General features: G+C 39.9%; 1 protein-coding gene across 16 annotated transcripts in view; it reads left to right on the top strand.

Annotated features, from left to right (window-relative positions):
* LOC132815678 (histone deacetylase 9-like) overlaps positions 1–18,074 on the top strand; it is a 766,519-nt gene that overhangs the window by 380,590 nt on the left and 367,855 nt on the right. For all 16 annotated transcript variants that reach the window (XM_060824722.1, XM_060824725.1, XM_060824717.1 and 13 more), the window contains 2 exons: positions 8,436–8,559; positions 14,111–14,232. In XM_060824722.1, coding sequence (XP_060680705.1) covers positions 8,436–8,559; positions 14,111–14,232 — 246 coding nt within the window. The remainder of the gene's footprint in view (positions 1–8,435; positions 8,560–14,110; positions 14,233–18,074) is intronic.

Genomic DNA, 18,074 nt, shown 5'->3' with positions numbered 1-18,074 from the left:
AATTAATCAATTTAACATCAATGGTGAGGATGCTTCTGGAAATAATTATTCAGAATAGAATTAGTAGCTATTGGTTGTTTAGGAAGGGGCAGCATGGATTGATATTGGTGAGATAATATTTTAACAATTTGCTGGAATTTTTTGAAGAACTAACAGAAAAGACCAAATATGTCAAATATTGTTGATAGGGTGATACATCCATTTTTAAAACTGTGTTTAATAAAATGTCACACAGTATCTTGTGAGAAGACTTGTATCTCATGAAATCAAGATGCTCAGTTGTAATGTGGATACAACACTGAGTAGATAATAGGATGCACAGAGCTGTGGTCAATAGATATTTTTCAGATGGAGGAAGGTTTGCAGTGGAGTTCTAAAAAGGTTCGGTATTGGGATCCTTGCTTTTCCTGACATATATTAATGATTTAGACCTTAATGTGTATGGGATAATTTGGAAATTTGTACATGATACAAAACTTGAAAGCGTTGTAAGCTCTGAGAAGGACAGTGTAGAACATAGTTAAGTTGATGGAGTGGACAGATCAATGGCAGATAATTTCAGTGTAGAGAGGGGTGGCACAATGCATTTTGGCAGGAAAAATATGAATAGACAATATAAAATAGTGGTGCAGGAGCAGAGGATCAATGTGTGTGTGCATAGATCACTGAACAGGGCAGGATATGTGGACAGAGGAGCTAATAAAGCATACAGTTATTCTGAAATTTATTAACAGAGGAATAGAGTACAAGAGCAAGTAGGTGATGCTGAACCTATACGAGACACTTGTTAGCCTTCAGCTGGAGCATTGTGTGCAGTTCTGGATGCCACACTACAGGAAGATTGTTGGAGAAGGTCAAGAAGAGATTTGCAAAAATAGTTTCAGGGATGAGAAACCTAGGTCTGAGGAATTTTGGAGAGATTGGAACAATTCTACGTGGAGAGAAGAAGGCTACGAGGAGATCTGAGAAAGATTTTCAAAATCATGAAAGATAAATTAGGTAGAGAGAAACAGCTTTCACTTGTAAATGGCCAAGAAGGCAAAGCTTTAAAATGGTTTGTGAATGTGAGAGGAAGGATCATTACACAATGAGTGGTTCAGGCCTGGAATGCACTTTCTGGAAATGTCGTCATGATGACAAGGTGCCACTGTTGGACTGGGGTGGACAAGGTTAAAAATTACACAACACCAGGTTATAATCCAACAGACTTATTTGGAAGCATTAGCTCCTTCGTCAGGTGCTTCCATATTAACCAGTTGGACTGCAGCCTGGTGTTGTGTGATTTTTAACTTTGGAAATGTAGTGGAGGCAACGTTAAGTGAGGCCTTCATTCGGGCATTGGCTGATTATATGAAAAGAAGCAACATGCAAGGGAATGGGGAAAAGGCAGGGAAATGGCACTCATAATGATTATTGGCAAGCCAGTACAGACATGATGGGCTGAATAGCTTCCATTTGTGCTTTAATAATTCTGTGATTGACAAGTGAAATTCAGTGAAGGATTGTCCAATGTAATTTCTTACAAGTTGGATTTGATGGCAAATGCTCTCCCTGTGTAAGCAGAGACCTCATTATAATATTGAAAATTGCAATCAAACCATGCGTTTAATATCTGAATATAAACTTGGTCTTGTATTGAATGGATTGAGCACAGTTTGTATTACTCCTCACTTGAACTGAGCATTAAACGTCACACAAATGTACATCTTCTCCAAAAAATAATTCAAACTAACTTTCCTGACAATATTTTGAGGCACCGCCAAATGTGTGATTGCTCTTCTGTGCAGTTGGCATATTCCTCTCTCCTTCTTTGGGAATTATCTCTTTTAATGCTGCACCTGTATTTTGAAATCTGAGGCTTGGCCTCACAAGGAAACCCACCAAAATGTGCCAATCTGTTGAGTGACTTGCCTGTTCATGTTCACTTGGCATTGGTAATAGGAAGATTGTTGGAGAAGGTGTAGAAGAGATTTGCAAAAATAGTTTCAGGGATGAGAGACCTAGTTTTGAGGAATAATTGGAGAGATTGGAACAATGACTGTGTCCCACAGGTGGGTTAGACTCATTGCTCACCCCGTGAGTATTGACACCATAAACCTGGTCTTATGATCTAAACCTAAGAGTAAGAACGGTCTGTTTAAACAAATTGCCTACTCTAAATGCACAAACTTTGTATAACACTAAAAGTAAGTATTTCTTTCTTTATTTTTCCAATTTTGTCTCTTTCCTTTCATATGGTACTGGTTGATACTGAGGGACAGATATATGAATCCTGTCAGCTACCGTAGACCAGCTATTTTTCAGATTCATATCTGCAATTCTACACCCTGGCTTTATTTTTTTATTTCCTATATTCATTTTATTACTAAATCATCTTGCATGCGAAGAGTAACTTAATTGACTGCAAATTGTGAATTCCAGCTCAACTAGAACAGCAAAGGGAACTTTACCAAACATCATTAGTTGCACAATATGGAGCAAACAACAGTTCAAAGTTAGACATCACACAGTGATTTGATATGTAAACAGTGCTGCCAGGAAACAATTTAAGTATAAATCAGTTCCAAAGGCCCTGTCCTGGTACATGCTTTCAGTGAGTACTCAGTAGGGAAAGGTCAGCTACTGATGCCAGCAAAAGCTATTGTAAATAACCAACTGTGTGACGCCAGTAAAATCTTTAGGTCAAAGCTGCAGTGATTTCAGTCAGCACTTGCTGCCTCAACTTTACTAGTACTGATCTATGTAACAGAGAAAAAGAGGCAGAAACTGAACCCATGCAAAGCAAGCCTTTAGAGGACTGTACAGTTCTTTCAAGTTTCATTACTTGTTGAAAGGGGTCAGTACAGAGCCTTCCATATATTTCATCAGCACAGTTTAATTTGGTTTATGGTTCACTCATTCTGAACATCAGATGGCTTCTGATTCATTTAAAGGTTCCTGCTTGGCCAAGAATCAACAATCAATCGAACACTTGCAGTGTGTCTGAGAATACAGGAAAGATTTGATTTGTATAGAGAGCACAAATAGTAAATTAATATATACATAATATTGAAAATAGATACATTATATTGAAAATAAGATCAAAGTGTCACACTGCATTAAAAAAATCTTACACCATTGTATTACTTAGTAGCATCTCTCAGCATGGTGAACTCTCGTGCGTAGAGTTGAACACTCGTGTAGAATCCATAAATACGGCCTAACCTACTATATCCTGGTTATGCCATTGTGTACAAATGAACAATTTTCCTTTGTCCCGTGGCTTTTAATCTACTGCAGTCTTTTTTATATGGAAGGTGGTTCAAGTCACCAGTCCTGCAGTTATCAACCACTCCATTCACTCACCAAGGCTCCTTCGACTGCAGTTTCTAAACTCATGACCTCAATCACGACCACCAAGAAGGAGGATAGCAGCAGATACATGAAAGCACCATTAAGGGCAACTTCTCCATGCAGTCACACAGCATCATGATTTGAAACTATATTGTTCCCTCCCTGGATTCACTGGCCCAAAATCCTACAACTCTATATCAAACAGTGCGGTGGGTGTCCCTACAGCCCAAGGTCTGCAGCAGTTCAAGAAGGCAGCTTATTCCAGGACACTTAGGGATGGCCAATACACATGAGCCAAGCCAGAAATGTCCACATCCCATGAATAAATAAAACAGTTTAGAATAATCATGAATTATCATCAACAAAGGAACAATTCAAGTAAGTGGATAAAGGAAAAACATTCAAGCCAGGTTAGATTAATGGAATTATTCTTGAGGAATGTAATCAACAGTCAGCTTTTCTAGTATTTCAGAGATTATTTGATTGTGGTATTGTTCCTCACTGTTGGAAATTGACTATCATCGTTCTGCCTGCTGAGAGGTTGTGGCCTGCTGAGCTGAATGACTACCAATGAGTTCCTTTGACATTAAAAGCTGTGAAGTGTTTCAAACACATTGAGTCATAGTAGCTGTTAGATACTTGGGCAGAATTTTTCCGTCCCTGAAAGAGGAAAGAACGGAAAATAACTGGGTGAGTTGACATGGAGAGATTCACACTTCCTTCTCATGACCTTAAAAATTAAGTTCAAATGGTGACATTCTCAACCTGCCACCAATTGAGTCCCTTCAGTGTTCAATTAGAGCCGTTTACGTGTCTCAACTCACTAGCTCCCCCGCTATTTGCCTCCTCAGTTGGTGAGAAAAATGCCTGGTACTGGTTAACCAGGGAAACTTGTCTTTTGGCATGTAATCTGATGAATTTTCTTGGCGGTGAGGGTGGCGAGTTAGTTGACACCAACATGCCGGTCCCAACGCTTACAGAGTCTTAGAGATATACAGCACGGAAACAGACCCTTTGGTCTAACTGGTCCATACCAGATATCCTAAACTAATCTAGTCCCACCTGCCAGCACTTGACCCATATTCCACTACCCTTCCTATTCATATACCCATCCAGATGCCTTTTTAATGTCATAATTGTATCAGCCTCCACCACTTCTTCTGGCAGCTCATTCTATACACACACTACCTTTTGCATGAAAAAGTTGCCCTTAGGCCCCTTTAAAATTTTTCCCCTCTCACTCTAAACCTATGCCGTCTAGTTCTGGACTCACTCACATCAGGGAAAAGACCTTGCATGTTGACCCTATCCATGCCCCTCATGATTTTATAAACCTCTATAACATCACCCCTCAGTCTCCGATGCTCCATGGAAAACAGTCCCAGCTAATTCAGCCTCTCCCAGCATTAACCCTCCAACTCTGGCAATATCCTTATAAAATCTTTTCTGAACCCTTTCAAGTTTCACAATGTCCTTCCAATACCTCACCTCTGACTATTGATGATACAAATATCTTAGCAAGGGGTCCAGCAATCACTTCCCTAACTTCAAAAAATGATTTTCGTGTCCATCTTATTGATCAATTTCCCTATTAACCTTGTTAGTCAGTGAATGATGTGATTCTGACCTTGTGCCCAATTGGTCCAGTAACACAGAGAAAGATTAGACAAAATCTGAATTGAATTCTGTTCAGCTTTTCATACTATATGATCATTTAAGCTTATTGAGAAATTGAAAATCTTTGAGAACAAGCCTTCTCTCCAGTGATTCCCTTCACAGCAGGATCCAATGGGAGTTAGCCATCAGGATTGATGTTAACCACTGCTGGATCTCCTCAAGGCTGTGTACTTTTATGTTTGCTATTCGTCCTTTATCCCAACATTGCTGACATAATGATCCTGAAATATGCTGTACTTGTGAATCTGAAAAGGAATAAGGAAGTAAATTATAGGTAAAGAAGTTTGTAGAATAATATGATTATTCTCTGAAAATCTATATAGACAAGGTAAAAGAACTAATTATACGCTTTTGGAAAATCCAGCCAATTACATCGTTCTTATAACATTTTATAATAGAGTCGTAGAATCCCTACAGTGCAACTAGAGCCTAGTCAGCCCTGTAAGTCTGCACCAATCCTCTGAAGAGCATCCTACCCAAGCTCCATAACTCCACATTTACCTTGGCTAATCCACCTAACCTGTACATCTTTGGATTGTGGGAGAAAGCCAGAGCACCTGGTAGAAACTCCCACAGACACAGGTGGAACATGCAAACTCCACACAGACAGTCACCCAAGGCTAGAATTGAACCAAGGTCTCTGGCAATGTGAGGCAGCAGAGCTAATCACTATGCCACATGAGCGTGGCCACTGAAATAGGTAAAAAAACAACAATTAGCTAGGTATCAAATGATAAGTTGAACTGGAGAAAGAAGTACAGAAATGTGGTAGCCAAGAGACAGACTTAGAAAAATGACTTTTGAAAATTAAATCACTTTGAGTCAATCCAGCAATTCTTAAGTTCTTCCATACAGCTGTGGTTGCAAGTTTTATCTTTTATGGATGTCCCTCCTGGTACTATGGCCTTAGGAAATAGACTCTGGTAGAGGATAGAGATTATTGTGTCCTGGCAGGAAGGGTATTTGATGAATGGGTCTTTCTTGACAAAATGTGAAGAATTTAGATCAGAGTGGTGCTGGAAAAGCACAACAGGTCAGGCAGCATCAGAGGAGCAGGAAAATTGACATTTCAGGCAAAAGCCCTTCATCAGGAATAGAGGCAAGGGTTGAGAGATAAACGGGGAGGGTGGGGTTAAGGAGAAGGTAGTAAAGAGTACAATAAGTGAATGGGGGTGAGGATGGAGGTGATAGGTCTGAGAGGAGGATGGAGCAGAGAGGTGGGAAGGGAGATTGGCAGGTAGGACAGGTCATGAGGATGGTGCTGAGCTGGAAGGTTGGAACTGAGGTAAGGTAGGGGAGAGGGGAACTGAGGAAACTGGTGAAGTCCACATTGATGCCATGGAGTTGAAGTGTTCTGAGGTTTAATTCTGCTCCTATATTTTTTGGTAATATGGAATGGTGTGGCATCTCAACGGACTGAAAGCTTAAATTTGTTCCTATTTCTTATGGTCTTATGGTCTTAAATCATTTATAATTTAACTTCTATAGTGGAATCTATTGGTAACTTAACTATTTATTGTCTTTTGCTTCCATGAACCATGTCATGCTTTAAACAACTTTTTAGAAAATTAGTTCCAAAAACCATATAGTCCTGTTTCTGGAACGATTCCTGTTGATTGGAAAGTAGCAAATGTCTCCTCAATGTTCAAGAAGGAAATGAGAGAGGAAACTAGGAACTACAAATGTATTAGCCTTTTATCAGTAATAGGAAAATGCTTGGATCTGTTATAAAGAATGAGATCAATAGGCAGCTGGTTGATGGTGATCCGATTGGACATAGTCCCTGCAGCATGGATTTATGAATTGGAAATTGTTTGACAAACTTGTTAGGGATTTTTGAAGATGTTGCTAATAAAACTGGTAAAGGAAAGCTGATAGAAGTAGCTTTCCTGGAGGAGGCAGGTTAGAAAGATTTAAGCCCATGGGATAGGAAGTAATGTGTTGGTTTGGATTAATGATTGGCTAACTGACAGAAAATAGAAAGTAGGAATAAGTGGGTCTTTGTTGTGTTGGCAGGCTCTGACTACAGGGGTATGCAAGGATCGGTACACAATATCTGTCAATAATTTGGATAAATAGATCAAATGTAATGTTACAAATTTGCAGATGATGCAAAGCTAGGTTGTAATGTGTGCTGTGAGAAAGATGTAATGTGACATCGGGAGGGTTTGGACAGGCTTTGTGATTGACCAAGAATGTAGTAGATGCAATATAACGTGGGGAGAATGTGACCTTATCTCTTATCAATTTTAATAAGAGATTCAGATGTGCAGTGTGTTTCTTAAATAGTGAGAAGTTGGAAAGTGTAGATGTACAAAGAAACCTAGATGTCCTTGTTGATAAGTCACTAAAGGCCAACTAGCAGGTGCAGCCAGCTATTAGGAAGGCTAATGGAATGTTAGCCTTTATTGCAAGAGGGTTTGAGTATTGGAATAATTAAAGCTTGATTCAATTGTATAAGAGCTTGGTTAGACCACACCTAGACCACTAAGTTCAGTTGTGGTCACCTTAGAACATAAGAACATAAAAACAAGGAACAAGAGTAGGCAATTCAGCTCCTCGAGCCTGTTCTGCCATTTATTACGATCATAGCTGACCTCATCTCAACCTCAACTCCACTTTCTTGCCCACTCTCCATAACCCTTCAACCTATTACTAATTCAAAATCTATCTATCTCCTTAAATTTATTTAATGTCCCAGCATCCACCATACTCTGAGGTAATGAATTCACCTTTGAGTGAAGTAATTTCTCCTCATCTGCTTTAAATCTGCTACCTTTTATCCTAAAACTATGGTCTCTCATTCTAAATTGCCTCTTATAAGAACAGATCCTTTCTACTTTATTAATCCTTATCCTTATCTGTTAATGGCATAAAGGGAGTGCAGCAAGAGTTCATGAGAATTGTCCCTGGGAAAGCACAGTTGGAGAGAGATTGGGTAAACTAGGTCTGTATTCACTAGAGTTACAAAAAAAATGAGAAGTGATCTCATCGAAACTTAGAAAACTCTTAAAGGGATAAGCAAGGTAAATACTGGTAAGATGTCTCCAGACAAGTCTGGAACGAGGGGACACAGTTTAAAAATACAGAGGATTCCCTTTAGCTCTGAGACAAGAAATTATTTAATTCAAGGGTTGGTAAACTTTTGGAATTCTCGACTGGGAGGGGGCACTGATGCTCAGTCTTTGAGTCTGCTTAACTGCTGATTGTTAAGGTGGGGATAGAGACCTGATTACCAGTGGGTTTGATGTTGATGAGGATGAGGTGTGTAAAGGCATTGAGTCTTTGATCAGTCATGATCATATTAAATAATGGGGCAGGCTTGATGAACTGAATGGCCTACTCCTGTTCCCATGATCCTGTGTTAAAAATCATTAAAAGATCCCAAAATGTGACAATTACTGAGGCGCATGTTCTTTTTTCAGGTGCTGTGGCTAGTACTGAGGTCAAGCAGAAACTCCAGGAATTCCTGTTGAGCAAATCAGCAAAAGAATCTCCATCAACTGGACAGAACCATTCCTTCCCTCCAAATCCCAAACACTGGTATAAGTAGGTACCATCATTCTATTAACAGCATTTGTATTTTTCATGTATTTCTTTGAAGAAAAGCTTGTTTTGATTAAATTACAGTTTATAGAAACCAGATTACATGTGTTTGATCCAAACAGTCAAACAGTTTCTTGAGCAAAGCACCATCATTCAGAGTTGCAATGAGGTGAGATCGAGTGTTATTTGAATCCACAGGTTTGTGGATTCAAAAGTGAGAATGTTGTCGATTGAACAACAGGGCTTTCACTGTGTGACATCTGCTGGAGAAATGTAGATAAAACAACCTACATGGCCTTCTTTGACCTTACAAGGGACTTTGAAACCATCTGTCGGGAAGCATTATGGAGTGGTCCTCTCTGCTTTGCTTGCACCATGAAATTTGTCACCATCTTTCACTGCTCCACGATGACATGGATGTTGTGGTAATGACAAATGGCTCCACCGCTGACCCATTCCCTGTTAGGACCAGTGTCAAACAGGGCTATGTCATCGTCCCAACAGTGTTCTCGATCCACCTCGCTGCAATGCTTCACCTCACCATCGACAAGCTCCCTGCTGGAATGGAACTAACCCGCAGAACCTGTAGGAAACTATTCAATCTCTGCCACTTTCAAGCCAAAACCAAAATCACCCTAATCAGTATCATTGGGCAGCAGTACCTAAAACATGCTTGTGTATGTACAATCTCAGATAGTGTACTCCATACCATTGTTAGCACCTTTACAGAGGCATAGGAGAGCATGGGGTCTCACCTTGAATATCTATAAGTTGAAGGTCTTCCACCAACCTGACCCAGCATTGTGGAGGGAAACCCCAATCATCATGGTCCATGGGAGATTTTACAGAACAGTGGCCACTTCCAATACCTCGGGAGTATCCTGTCAGTCAAAGCAACTATTGATGAAGAGATCCAGCACCATCCCCAGTGTGCTAGTGCTGCCTTCGGCTGCCTAAGGAAAACGGTGTTCAAGAACAACAACATCAGATCTGACACCAAGACTATGGTATCCAGAGCTGTGGTGGTACCCGCCCTCCTCTATGGCTCTGGGACATGGACTGTCTACAGCAGCCATCTCAAGGCAGAGGAGAAATACCATCAGCCCTTCCTGCCCAAGCTCCTGTAAACCTGCTGGGAAGAAGACACACAAACTCTAGTGTCCTCCACCAGGCCCCCAGCATCGAGGCATTGACCCCCCTTCCCTTCCCCCTTGATTGGCTACGCTGAGCTGGGCACACTGTCCCCATGACCGATTCGAGACTCCCCCAAGCAGCTGCTCTACTCCCAGCTCTGAAATGGCAAGCAAGCCCCAGGTGGACAGAGGAAGTGCTTCAGTGATACCTTCAAGGCCTCACTGCGGCGTTCCCACAGGCACCTGGGAATCACTGGCCCAAGACCGTCCAAAATGGAGGTGGAGCATCCAGGCAGGTGTTGAGCGACTTGCCATCAGGACAAAGTGGAAACCAGGAGCAAACAACACAAGGAGCCGACTGCCAGAGCAATGCTCCACCCACCCCTTCCCACAACCATCTTCTGTCCCAAGTGTAACAGAGCTTGTGGAAGCTGCACCAGTCTGTACAGTCACCTACAGACTCATCCTGAGAGTGAAAGAGAGCCATCCTCATCTGCGAGGGATTTCCATTGATGAATGATGATCCCTTTACCAGTATCTGCAGTGTACCCTTAATGCTATTCGAAATGAAGTTGCCAAGATAGATAAAACCTTTAATGACATCTAAAAAGAATGTAACTGGCTAAGTGTCATAATAACTTGTACAGTTACAACAAATTAGTTTTGCAGTCATTGAACATTGTTCTCAGGAAGAACAGCTAGAAAACAAAAAAAAAGGTTTGATGGTCTATCTGGCACAGTACTTCAATGAAGAGTCATGGACACAGAGATCCAAGAGATTGAAAGAGGGTAGAACTAAAGCAGAATGTGAGCAATTAGAGATTAAGAAAACAGGAAGGTGCAATAAAAAATGTTGACTTAGCAGAAGAAGAGGGACAGAAGTAGACATCAAATTTGTAGCTGGTTTTAAATGATCACTGCTTCTGCACAAAAGCAAACAGGAAGGTAAATCTAAAACAGGGTGGTGAAAGAGTAGAAATAGAATCTGAAATACTAACAGAGTTGTAGAGGCTGAATTGTTAGGTATATTCAAGACTGAGACAGACAGATACTTTACACTCCAAATGGGAATCAAAGTCTATGGGGAAAAGGCAGGAAAGTGGAGTTGGCGATCATCACATCAGCCATGATCTTATTGAATGGCAGAGCTGATTTGATGTGCCAAACAGTCTACTTTGCCTCCATAAATTTTGGTATTATCTGCACTAGGATGAAATCTTTTTGTTTTGCAATTGTGAGCTGAAATAATAAAAGTATTGTTTGCAAAACCAAGGATTTCTGCACAATTTGAAAGTAAGTAATTTGATACTTGTGAACACCATTTGTACAGCAATGGGTTACAGCAGTTTTTGCAGATGAACAGGAGTCAAGGGGCTGTGTACGGATGGAGCTTTGGTTGCAGCAAGAAGCTGATTGTTCTGTGCATTAGTGACCAATTTTTAATGAGAAAGAAAACTGAAAGAACTGCAGGTACTGTAAATCAGAAAGAAAAACAGAAGTTGCTAGAAAAGCTCAGCAGGTCTGGCAGCATCTGTGCAGAGAAATCAAAGTTAATAGGGTGGCATGGTGGCTTAGTGGTTATCACTGCTGCCTCACAGTTCCAGGGATCTAGTTAAATTCCAGCCTTGGGTGACTGTATGGAGTTTCCAAGTTCTCCCCCTGTCTGCGTGGGTTTCCTCTGGGTGTTCCGGTTTCCTCCCACAGCCCAAATATGTGCAGGTCAGGTGGATTGGCCATGCTAACTTGCCCATAGTGTTAGGTTCATTAGTCAGAGGGAAATGGGTCTGGGTGGGTTACTCTTCGGAGGGTCTGTATGGACTTGTTGGGCCTGTTGCCACACTGTAGGGAATCCAGTCTTAATGTTGTTAATGTTTTGGGTCCTGTGACCTTTCATCAAAGCAGATGGGAAAGGCCTGTCAACAATCATGTGACTGGTTCTCAGATAACTGAATAGCCTGTGGCTGGGAACCAGGTACAGAGAAGTCGTCAGGTCTCTATCTGTCAGAAGCACTTTCTCCCTTCTCTGCAGTACGCTGCTTTAAATCTGAAAAAAACTAGTTAATCTTCCCTTCAGCTGTTTCTGCAAGGTGTGATTTTTAACTGATAAGTCAGAAGCCTTTCTTATCAGTGGACTAACCAACTTGTGCCTATTGAAAACCAGTGGAAACACAATGAGAAGGTTAATTGAAAAATAGCATGCTGATCTGCTCAAGAATTAAAACAGTGATTTCAGCAATTTTTCTGAACAAGAAGCTGAAATATTTTTCCAGATTTTCCCTCGATCCATAATTTGCTTTTTATTTTCCCCTGGAAGTGTTTGACTGTGTGTTCATGTGTCTAAGGGATAGGACTTTTAATTATTGGTGTTATATTGCCAATGGGTTATAATTGATTACTTGTAGCTCAAGTCTAATTAGTTGCAATAACTAATAATTCTTCTTAAATACAGGAACATTGCTCATGCTTTATGTCAGCCCAGGGTTCAAAATCTGGTAATGTGGAGAATCTTTGCATAGTTTAAAAAAATAACTTTTACATTTGAGTTGACTCTGGAACAGTGGGGCTTTATTTCCAGTGCTCTAAACCAGTGAATTGTGACACTTAAAATGAAATAGAAAGGCTGTAGGCAGAGTGGGAGACCAGGAAGAAGCATCGAGCAGAAGATTCATGAGCAAGAATGATGGCACATGCGAGCTGTACTAAAATGAAGCCAGAACCAGAGCTTACAGAAAGAATTTGCTTTGATATACTGTCTTACCACATCATTTGGTTTACTTTTTAATTTCCGTCAATGTTGCTACAGTGAGTTTTTGCATGATTTGATTGCTTGATTTGATGGTCTGTTTTTAGTGGCATTGGTTTTAACATCTCATTTGAAAGAGAATGGAATAAATCTTAGCTAACAAAATAGCTAGGTTGGAGTTAGTGAGAAAGTAAAACTTCAATGATCTCAATAAACATAATCGTCCATTTCTCTATTTAATGGAGACATAATAAAGGGTCTCAGAAAATCTGACAATTGAAGAAAGGTGAGTATATCATTGAGGAATAGCTAAGTACTTCCCTCTAACCCCCAAGCTTCCAACCATTAAATGTAATTTCTTCCCCACATCTCTCTCCACATACAAGTGACATCCCTAACCGTGGTTTACAGATCTCCTACAAACACCCTACTTTTGGAGATTGCACCTTTCTTAGCTAGATCACAAACCTCCCTACACTCCCAGTCACAAAGGTGGATGACTTACCTGTAGCTACAGATGCCTCAGAAGTGCTACCCATTTGGCAGGAAGAAAAGACAGGAGAAAAGGGATGTTGATTGTTTGGTATATCAACTCCGGCTAACGTTTTGCTGTTCAGAGAGCAGTAGGGAATTGTATTAGCATACAATGCTTCAGGATAATTCAGCTAATTTTACTGCTTAAAGTGATTCTATAATTGGACAGCACTTACTGAATAATCCAGAGTGTGATAATATCTACACATGCAGCCAATTTAAGAAAATCAATCAAGCTTATAATGTGTCACACTTACAGTTGCTAGAAAAGACATACGTTTATATGCAGTGCCTGTTCTTTGTAAATATGTTTAAGCCTTGAACATTTTTGTTTGAATACCTGGAGCATAGGAAACCTTACTTTCCTACTTTTTCCATGGCAACTTTTCAGCCAATCAGTATCTACTTGCCAAATAATCAGTTTTCCTTTTCTCCTATGATCTTAGGAAAATTGACACACTTGCATTTGTTCTGAAGAGTGTATGACAAAAGCTTCAACAACATGTCTCTCGTTTCAGCAATATTCAACTTTTTGAAGAATGAAAGCATAAGTTAGAATATTGGTTTTCTCTCAGATACAATTAGAAATTGGAATAATTTGCCACTAGAGGCTGGGGACACAGAAATCCTATACTATTTGGAAATAATAAAATAGAGTTACACTGAATTACTTCACTTTTGAACCACTGGCATGCGTCCTTTGCTCAATGTTTCCTTTCTTCACACTTCCTTGGTCTAATGCTGAAACAACCTTTCACCAGAGACTGTGTGCAGGACTGTTTTGACAGAATGTTAGAAATGCCAAAGAAGAATCATTAGTAGTCTGAGTAGAAAATTTGTGTATAATTTCCCAGAGTTGACAAAGGGTAATAATTAATTCTCAGTTCAGTCACCATCTGGTTAATAGAGTTAGACTGTTAAAAAGTAGGGGAAACAGAAAGAGCTCATGGAAACAGGGGGAGAAAAGGAAAGGTAAATGAAATCTTGGACAAGTCAACCAGTTGAGGACAAATGTAAATAAGTGACATGGAAAGGGTATCTTAAACTGGAAGCAATGAGACCACCTACAGAGATTATATTGTCGTTTTATGATGTAGTCTGTTTAATGGTTGTGTTAATTCACTGTTCTTTGTTCCTGTGCCAGGGGGGCCCACCGTGCTTCATTGGACCAGAGTTCACCACCACAGAGTGGAAATTCTCCATCATATAAGCAACCATCACTGGCAGTTAATGACAAACAGGATGATTTTCCCCTGCGAAAAACTGGTGAGTCAGGATCAATGTTTGCCACTTCAGTTGTAAAAGCCTTTGGACCTGCAATGACTTAATAAGGAATGAGGTTTTTCACTTTGTATCAAGGTAATAGTATATTCACTAGAAGACTCTGCCTAAATTGAGAAAAATCTAAATTAATGCATTTATTCAAACTAAAGACTTTTGCAACCTTTTTATGTTAAATCTGGTCTTTAATGTTAATTTGTACCTTAAGAGTGAGATTTTCTTTAATAAGCGACCAACTCACCTCAGCTGAAGGAAATCTTGGAAACTCTCAGCAGGCCGGATAGCATGTGTAAAGAAGATAGTCAGACCTTCTCAGGTATTGACTGTTTATTTGGAGAAGCATCTTGTTGATTTTCTCTACTGCTGACTGACTTGCTGAGTATTCCTGAATTCTAGTGTCTGTCTTGCTTTTCGCTCTTAGCTCATCAACGAAAACTTTATTCTACTTAGTGATCATATATTTCTATCAATTCTAATGAAATACCCTTATTATAATTCCTCAATACACTGCACGTCATTACAACAGTGTGGCCAGATGTGTAACATGATTGCCAATGCAACATACAGTGCCTGTCCTCCAGCCCCAGAAATATAGTTTCATATCATTATGTCTGTGCATACTTTTATTTCACAATTTTCTTTATTTTTTCGACAACAACTGCAAATTTTCTTCTATCCATTGTTCCTGAAAGCCACCACATCCGTAATGGATGGGAAAAGTGTACAGAAAGCATAGGTAAGTCAATTGTGAATGGCAAAGATGCATATGGAAGAACTTCATTATCCTTCATTACCATGAGTTCACATTTACATTGGTAATACTCATCACAAGTTCAGCAGTCAAAATACATAATTTTAAGTCATTTTTCATCCACAATACAATAAAGGCCAAGCAATGGAATAAAACTGCTATCACAATTCACCCAAATACTCTACATGTTGTACGTATGAACTATTTATTGTCTTAGATTCAAATATCACTGTATGATGAGAGCTGATCTTAGTCTGGCAGTCTTCAAACAACTGGTTCTCCTTATTCAGATCATTATCTGCAGAGAGGACAGGAAAATGCATTTATAATGTTGCTTCATATACCTCATAGTATATCCAAGTGCATGCATTGAGTATGTTGAGTTCCATTGGTTTCCAAACATGAATTGAACACCACCCACAAGGGGCTGAATTTGACACCTTCTCCCTAATTATAACTTGGCAGGTGAATGTAAAATTGAGGGCAAGGTCATGAACTCAATTAATGACAATTCCTACCCCCGCCACAATCTCTCTCATGACAAGTAGAGGCCAGTTTCATGTGTGTAGCCTGTCAACTTTCACTTTTTGATGTGGTAACAGATAAAGGTGGGGTGGAGGGGTTACCAAACCTAAGGCCCTCTGTGCCCTTCATATTCCAAACAATTCCCTGCCCCAGTGTGTTCTTGCCTCTCCCCTTCGCTCCACTGTATTTCTCACCTTCCCTGGGCCTATCCAACCTGCCTCTCTTAATGCCTTTGACCTTTCTGCTGGGCTCTGCAAGCCCGAACCTGAAGATACCAATCCTGTCCATCTACCATTGCATCCAGCGTTAGCGGTGATTGCCATTGGGGTCTGAATGCTCTCCACTGGCCAATGCGACAAGAGAGCGGCAGGTCATTTGATTAGCAGGCAGTTCCTACCTCCCCAAATAGCTCAAAAGCCCGCCTCAGGCCAGTTAATTTCCAACTGGCTCATTCCAACATTTATGCCATGGGACAGTTGATTATTTTGACTCTTCTGAAAGCTAATAGAGATTATTCTGAATTTGACAATAGCAATGAAAATCAGGTGAAATGTGCAAGAGGCAATTGAATCAATAATGTCTGTCTTCCACTATCATTCAAATCACGACTGCCAAAAGATGCTGTTGCAACTCTCCTCTTAGGCATTTAAAACAAAGTGAAAAAAGTTGAGGTGATGACTGAGTAATCTTTTGAAAGAAATAATTTAAGATGTTGTAGCTCAATATTGAATATCTGAAGACATCTCAATGTATTTCACATAGAATGTATTGAAACACAAAATATTTCATACATAGCAATGACCCATAAATAATTGCTTATTGGCCAATTAATCTGTATAATTTTTAGTTAGGTAAGGAGAGAATGAAAGCCAGGATACAGGAGATTTATCTGTCCTTCAAACATTACCACAAAATCTTTAAAAATCACATGAGGAATAGATCCATGTGTGAGCAGTCCATGTTTTTTGTTGCATGCTTCATGTGAACCATAGCATCTTTAACAATTGGATTACTTTCATTAGTGCACGAGTGCCCAATTTCCTATATTCAAGAACTCCTGCTGCAGAGTTGAGACATCTGGGCCAAGCAGGAGTGTGTTTTCCAAGCTGAAAGATGGAAGAACTTTATGTTCTAATAATCCAGATGGAAGTCCTCAGTTGCTCTGTGCCTATATTAGAAATATGGTGAAGCATGAAATAAATAATTTTCTGACGATTTAAATGATCAGATCAGCATGTGCTGCAGATGCGCAGACTTCAGCAACATGCACTTGATGGGCAAGACTCCGTTTTGGGAGCAGTAAGCTAATAAGTTAACTAAACTGATTCAATACTATGAGTAGACCAACTTGCAACAGTTTCTGTTTGTAATAAAGTGATCATGAGGATTGTGTCTAACCACAGAGCTTCTTGCTTTGTAGTGGCAGTGTGTTGTAAGTTTATTACACGAATATAGAGTCTGTAATAATTAATGATGGAAAGAAAGGGTGTGTTCCAGTCTTGTGGATAATGAATCATCATATTTTAAAAATAGAACTATTTCTGTCATGTAATAATTTTCTTTTATTGTTATTACTTACTGTAACAATTTGTGTCCTGGAAAAGTTATCATAACATTTTTAATGTGAGTCAATAACGGAACAAAGAACAACATTCAGCATTTAGACGATAATTTTAACCTCCCAAAAATGGCTGGTTTTGTATTATGTGAGGAGTGGTATCAAATATATTCAAGTATTTTAAATTTCAAACAAATTTTAAATTATTGTTTACAGTTCTGGTTACTGCATTGTAAATAGGATGTGGAAGCTTTGGAAAGGGCTCAGAGGAGATTTATTAGGATTCAAAGTTTGGGAGAAGATTTGTAGCTCGGGTGCTCATTGTTGTGGTTCTGTTCGCCAAGCTGGGAATTTGTCTTGCAGACGTTTTGTCCCCTGTCTAGGTGACACTGAGGATGTCACCTAGACAGGGGACAAAACGTCTGCAACACAAATTCCCAGCTCGGCGAACAGAACCACAACAATTTATTAGGATGTTGCCTGGTGTGGAGGGAAGGCCTTGGAGGAAAGGCTGAGGGACTTGAGGCTATTTTCATGAGAGAGAAGAAGGTTGAGACATGCCTTAATTGAAACATATTAAATAATCAGAGGGTTAGATAGTTGCGTATTGAGAGCCTTTTTCCTGAGATGGCGATAGCGAGCATGAGAAGATACAGCTTTAAATTAAGGACTGATAGAAAGAGGTCAGATGTCAGAGGTAGTTTCTGTACTCAGAGAGTAGTAGGGGCACTGATTCCTGAAGGGCTCTTGCCTGAAACGTCGATTTTCCTGCTCCTCGGATGCTGCCTGATCTCCTGTGCTTTTCCAGCACCACCCTAATCTAGATTCTGATTTCCAGCATCTGCAGTCCTCACTTTTGCCCTGTAATGTTCTATATTCCATGTTCTTTGTTTTATGTTCTATGTTCTGAACCTGACTCTAGCCCATTGACTTCTGGATTTATTGGTGGCATATCTTAAAATTGTGAACATTGGCTTTTTGAGCCAAGAGCTT

This window comes from Hemiscyllium ocellatum, chromosome 5 (genome assembly GCF_020745735.1).
Source record: "Hemiscyllium ocellatum isolate sHemOce1 chromosome 5, sHemOce1.pat.X.cur, whole genome shotgun sequence".
Taxonomy (NCBI): Eukaryota; Metazoa; Chordata; class Chondrichthyes; order Orectolobiformes; family Hemiscylliidae; genus Hemiscyllium; species Hemiscyllium ocellatum.
This window is presented reverse-complemented; position numbering and strand designations above follow the sequence as displayed.